The sequence below is a fragment of the Heliangelus exortis genome, chromosome 4 (genome assembly GCF_036169615.1).
Source record: "Heliangelus exortis chromosome 4, bHelExo1.hap1, whole genome shotgun sequence".
NCBI classification, from domain to species: Eukaryota; Metazoa; Chordata; class Aves; order Apodiformes; family Trochilidae; genus Heliangelus; species Heliangelus exortis.
The window spans coordinates 10,958,374-10,964,903 of record NC_092425.1 but is presented as its reverse complement, the minus strand read 5'-3'; the positions used below and the strand labels follow the sequence as shown (position 1 = coordinate 10,964,903).

General features: G+C 37.4%; 1 protein-coding gene across 23 annotated transcripts in view; it reads right to left on the bottom strand.

Annotated features, from left to right (window-relative positions):
- TRIM2 (tripartite motif containing 2) overlaps window positions 1-6,530 on the bottom strand; it is a 110,873-nt gene continuing 104,343 nt past the window's right edge. For all 23 annotated transcript variants that reach the window (XM_071742975.1, XM_071742981.1, XM_071742979.1 and 20 more), the window contains 2 exons: window positions 5,550-5,690; window positions 1-4,537 (listed from right to left, as the gene is read on the bottom strand). In XM_071742975.1, coding sequence (XP_071599076.1) covers window positions 4,385-4,537; window positions 5,550-5,690 — 294 coding nt within the window. In that variant the 3' untranslated portion in view covers window positions 1-4,384. The remainder of the gene's footprint in view (window positions 4,538-5,549; window positions 5,691-6,530) is intronic.

Below are 6,530 nucleotides of genomic sequence, written 5' to 3'. Positions count from 1 at the left end.
TAACAGAGGAGACAAGCTTTATTTTTATTATTTGAAATTTTTGTGCGTGGTAAAGGTACACATTTGACTCTGGTTTTCCTACATTTCCAAGACAGAGTAATTTTTTTCTTAATTGTCGGCTAAAGCATCAAGAATACTGTGGCACACAGGAAGCTAAAACTACACACACACACACACACAAACACTTTGATGAGCATCTTTCATCCTTGACCTTAAGGAGACAAAGTTTGTATTTAGCCTCACGGGGATGGAAAAAAAAGAAAACAAAACCAACAACAACAACAACAAAAAAAGTGAGAGGAGTATTTCATTATGAGTGTCAAGAGTGTGCAAGGCTTACATGTACACAAAACATATGAGATCGACTTACAGAGATGGAATGTACAAAACCTTTTTTAAAAATCAAGAATAAAAAGACAGACTCACTCCTAGAACTGGAAAGCTGCAGCGTATCAACTGGTAGAGATTTCTAACAGGGGTTACTGCCATACACTATGCAGCTGAGGGAACATTCCCTTGTCATAAAGCCAAAGCAAAAGTGTCAGGGTTAAGGCTGTGCTGCTCACAAACATCAACTGGAGTGCTGTACATTCATCAGAAATAACACAACCTGTTAGAAATCTTCCTACTCCATAGTACAAATACCTTTCACACGCTCTCTACAAACAGGCCAAAACAATCACTGCTTACAATGCTTGAAGAAGGTTCTCAATGTACATCATGATTTTATAACTGGCTGTTATCCACAACCAGAAGTCATTTCTTTATAGCAAACACAACATTTTGGGCACTTGTAGTTCTCATTATGGCAACACTAGATCCTTAGTTATAAAAAATATTGACATAAAATCAAAAGCCCTCTAGCTTTTACAGCACAAAAGAGCATTTATTGATAAATAACTCTCCATCTACAATAGGCAAATACTTGCCTAAACCATTTTCCTTTTATTTTCCAGCTACACTGCTGCTGGTTTAGCCCGTGTAAAAATCTCCTACTAATTATATTGGATTTATCTGAACAGATTCTTTTATTTTATTCACAAAACAATGAAAATACATTTGGCTAGTTTGTCCTAAAATGCTCCAAATTACACAAGATCTGATAACCTTTTGTGATTACTTTTGAGTTGAAGATGAGTTAAATTAAGCACATACTTTTACAATTCATGCTGTGCTGCTAATCAGTTAGCATCCCAGGGAAGTCAAGGGAACATTTGGTTATACCTGAAATCTGGCAACAGAATGTCTCTAATTAATGCTTAGAACTCAGCAAAGTGAGCAGTGCAATTTTGACTTTCACTTCATTAGAGGAGAAAATAATCTGCCATCTTTATAGAACAGAATTTCTGCTTTGGTTGCTGATTGTAAGGTTTGCAAGCAAAGCATTTTAGCTAAGTTGGCTTCAGAAGCACACCATAAAAGCAATGTGTTTCCCAGTTTTCTAGTGCCACACAGATAAGGTCAGACCCTGGTAGGGAATGCCTTATGCCACTGAATTTGAAATTCTACCTGGCAGCATCTACGATTTGAAGGAACTCAAATTTACAGACATTTTTCAGGTGCAGGAAGTGCAGCTCTGGTGATAATGTCTGAAACCTCAAAAATGTCTGAATATCCAAAAGACCATTCAATTCCAAGAAAAAATCCACATCACCCCTAATAGCTGCTAGCTTGGTTGCAAGGGCTTTATGTGCAGAATTCCATTTTTCATCAGGATGCATTGGGTTGACAAGGGTTATATAAAATCCTGGGAAACAATACAGAGTCAAAAGGATTGAAAATCTTTTGAAGAACAGTGTACATGGGGACTAGTACCATCTTAAGTATATATTTTGATACGTAGGTCAGGGTCTGATTTCTACTGTTCTCAAAGGTCCTGGCAATAGAGAATTTGGCAATGTTTCCTGAGTGGAAACCATGCAAACTTAGTAAAATATTATTATGAAAATCCAATTTTCGAACTAGATTTGATTTACAGTATCTGTAACTGACAGCAACAGCACATTTCTCATTTTCTTTTTGAGCTTTTATCTCTAAGAACGGGTACAAACTCTTTTCTTTGTTAATAAATACAGTTAAAATGCAATGTACTTTTCTTCATTGATAAATTAGCCACTCAAGGATATCCCAATGTCAAAAATTGTTTGCCAGAAGGTTGTTTATAAGGACACTTAGAAGAAAATTACTTGATTATCAGAAAATTTGATCTACAGCTCTGTTAAATTTTGATAGGACAGTTTATTGTGTAATGACTGAGATACCATCTTCAGAATTTTAGGACAAACTCAATTCAAGAAGAGGGTATTTTGCTATCTTGGTAATAACAGACTTGTTCTTTATAATCTCAAAAACGTTGCCACCAGTTTCTTAGCTGCATTATATACTCCAAACCTTAAGACATAAATGCAAAATACTTATTCCAATGAAATAAGGAAACTTCTTTGCATACGAATTTGAAAATTTGCTCTATGTGCAAAAAAAAATTGAAAAGAGGAAGAAGAGGGAACATCTTTAACAGTAATTTAAAAAAGTCAACCTCCATATTTAAGAATTTTAGGGGCTGCATTTTTACGAGTCAAATGCACCTTTACAAAAAAACCATTAGTTTTTCTCAAATTGGTATGAACAACCACCTTAACCTTTTAAAAATAAGACAAATACTCATAACAAGAAATTTAACAAAGATTTCTTTCAGGTTTTCAAACATTCTTAAAACACTCCCTTATTCCTGACCCAGTGTCCTTTTGTTTCAAGGCCCTAAAAATGAGAAAAGAAAGACAGTACTTCCCAGACTATTGTAGGCATTGGCAGCAAGCTCACCAGCTCCTCCAACGAGGTGTAAGAGTGAGCAGAACTCTACCTCTGTTAAGCTACAGTAGCAATGTATTCTTTGACCACTGGATTTAGACATTAACAATAAAGCCAATGCTACTTTAAAAAGGACAAGTTCCAACTTAAAAAAGAAAAAAAAAAAAAAAAGCAAAACAAACAACAACAAAAACACAAACAACCCCCCCCAAAACACATTAAAAAAAGAGGACCAAGTCATATGATTGTAAGCATTTCCAATTAAATTAATACTTCAACACAGAACACAGTAGAGAGATCCAGAAGGAAGAAGCAGGGACATTTTTCCAAGTGCTGCCACTGTAAAATGGCATACAACCAGGTTCCAGGTTGCTGAAATAACCTACATTTACTTTTTTTAAAACTTTTGTGTCAGTCATACATACATACATACATACAAACACATCAGAATAAATCTCACAGTCCTTATTTTGTCCTCTAACAGAATTCCCTTTGATGAAGGACTTCAGGAATTGGTTCAAATTCATTCTTACTTGTACTGTGTTTTTTCTCATGTCAAAGAGCTTTGGTAACCCTTGGCTTTCCTACACACCCTCTGTTCACCACAGTTCCTTTGCCTGTGTAACGTAGGTCCTCCTTTAGGGGTACCTCTCTGGCTTTCTGTCCTGTGTGATGCTGCATTTTGTTTTATCAGTCAATACAATGAGTTGCCTTAAGGAAGCATGGCAATGAACACATACAGAAGAGTGGCACACATGAGGTTAATTGAGTTAACATTGTAATAACCCTGATCCTAATGAACTAATTTGGTGTCAGAAGGTCTGTCATGATGCAGAAATCCAGCTCTCACTAATCAAAACGTATCACCACAATTAAGTTTTTCCAGAGCTCCAGAATGTCAGGTCTCTGCAAACTCCTTCCAGCACATTGAGCAAGAGGAAGAGTGAAAAACAAGCACATGAAACAATCCTTCATTAATCCCACATGAGTAGGGAATTTGCATTGATTCTCAGAGTGTGAAACATTGAGCTGTGTTAGGTCTGACAGAGCTAGGTGGATTTTGTGAGACTTAACCTTATACTAAAAGGACCTACTCGTTATAGATAGTAAGACTGAAGAATGGTTTAAGTGTAATACCTACCATGATAATGAGATCTAGAAGATTCCTGGGATCACCTCTGGGTTAAATAATGCATACAAATTGGGAAGCTCTGAGAAGGAGCTACCCTTTGCAGTCTTCAAAAAGCTTTGGGGACTTTTTCCAGATTTTTCTCATTTTTGCCTAATCAGTGAATTCCAGTTCCATAAGTTGCAGTTTGCATTCAATATTGCATTGTCTTTATGAATTCAGTTAAAGAGGATTTTGAGTATTAACCCTTACAACAAAAAGTTCAGTGAGAAACATAGGAGGTGCAAGTTTTATGTAAACAAGGTAAGTTTGGAAATTAACAGGAGAAGTCCGGAAGAGACTCCTTCATTATTAAAAATGAATTCAAAGTAGGAGATATCCTGCACTGGGTCTGTAGGACCAGTCTTTTCTGAAGGGTGCATGATTATCCAGCCACAGAGCTCATTGCTACTGTAGGTATCGATAGACCTTGAAGCAGTGATTTCCAGAGTCTGCAACTACAACATGGCCATCTGAAGTAAGGGCCAGACCTTGGGGACCATAAAGTGGGTCAGCAGAGGTGTTAATGTAGGACAGAAAGGATCCACTTCCATCAAAAACCTTTGAGGGTGAGAAAGCACAGAATAAATGTTATGAATTAAAATGAAAAATAGTAGACATCAGTCTGCTCTCAATTATATCATTATGCTTCTCATTTCTGAAAAGCTTGACATCCATTAGTATAAACGAGGGCAGAACCTGATCTGTTATTCTCATAACACACAAGCTCATATGAAAACATATTTTCTAATTAAAAAGAACTAATTAAAGCTGCCAGGATCTTTGGCAAGAATTAAACATGCAATGAAATAATAATAAGAGCACTTCAGCTGCTCCTTCTAAAAATAGCCAACTACAATAAATCAAACCCAGTCAGGAACTGAACCAACACTTTGTTTTCCCAACAAATACTGCTGTTGTGCTTAGCATGACTCTTAGGTTCCCACACAGAGAAAATCAGGAATTTGTTTTCACTGTTGACAGTATTCCTGAGAATAACTCATAAGCAGCTCCCCCATTTTTATATTTAGTGAAAACACAATTAGGTATTTATTAGATATTCTTTGGCAAATAAGATGACTTTGTGATTAGCACTTTAAAGAGTGTATCTCTCATAACATAAAAGCAGAATATTTTCTCAACACTTAAAAAAGATGATAAAAATCTGCTCCATTTGCCTCAAGGTCTGCACAGATCATTGGCTTTTTCGTATTTTCTACCATGTCTCCAGTCTCCTGTTATGGTGATTATAAATTATTGTCATCTCAGGAATGCTTGTAAGTCTCCTAAGTCATCAAATAGCTTTTGGGAAACTACTTAGAGACAAGAGCCTTGGTCACAGTAACCATCAGAGTTTCTAGCAGTCACACTGGAAATTCCATCATGTGGAAAGTTTACCACCACTTGTAAAATGGACAGAGCAGCAATGAGGCATATGAAAGGCTGAGTTAGAAACCACGTAACTTCTAATGATGCTATCCTGTTTCTTGGGAAGTCTGAAGACTTCACTGGCCAGAGTTATCAAGTGATTCATTTTCCTAACCAAGCACCTTTGAAATACAGAAATCTCTACCTGTATTCGGCTGTTTCCCCAATCTGCTACGATAATGTTTCCATTAGAATCTACAGCTACTCCAGTTGGTGCATTAAATTGTCCATTTCCTTCTCCATTTGATCCAAACTTCAGTAAGAATTCTCCCTCCTGGTTAAATACCTGTATGGGTTAAAACAAAAGCCTGAATATGTTATTGTATCAAATATTAGACATCTACCAGTTCACCTGTTAAAAAAAATGGGAATTGAAGAGTTCCCAGGAACACACACACCCCTACACACACACAGGTAGAAAATGGGAGAAAAGGTGTCATCTGTCCCTCCAGTTTCATTACATCATAGAGTATTTCCTTTCTCACTTGAGATGTGATTCAGCTCAGACACAGGAACCCCTCTGCAGCTCATGCATCTGGAATTAGGACAAGCTGAGTGCAGATACAGCACTGGGAGTCAGTCCTACAGAAACACAACTCTTCTCTGTCTTTCATAATCTAGCACACTTTGAGAATCGTGACATGCTGCTCTCCATATAGACAGTTCAGCATCTGAATTCACTGTGATGGTCAGGCTTAGATAGCAGAAAGATGGAACTGATCAATGACTATTCTGTCAGTGACCTGGATACACCCATGGGACCAAGTGAGATACAGGATGTGTCATTTCCATCGTACCACAGCCATCTCTTTCTACTTTGGTCTATCTTGGACCCAGGCCCAGATGTGCCACAAGGTCCCACAGAGTTAGAGACTGGCTGTGGGCTGCACAAGGAAATGCAGAGACCTGACAAGTGCACACTGAAGTGCTAGGATGGTGGAAGATGTGAGGAAACCATCCTGTTCTTGAACACCTGCAGTGAACAGAGAAGAAGCATTTGCAGGATGAAATTAATGAACTACCAGGCTGGTGCCCCAGATGGTTAAAGAAAGAAAGAAAAAAGTAAAAGTCAACTTATAAAGAACAGGCAAAGATGTATCACTTTCTCTGGAGTTAAAATAGGGAT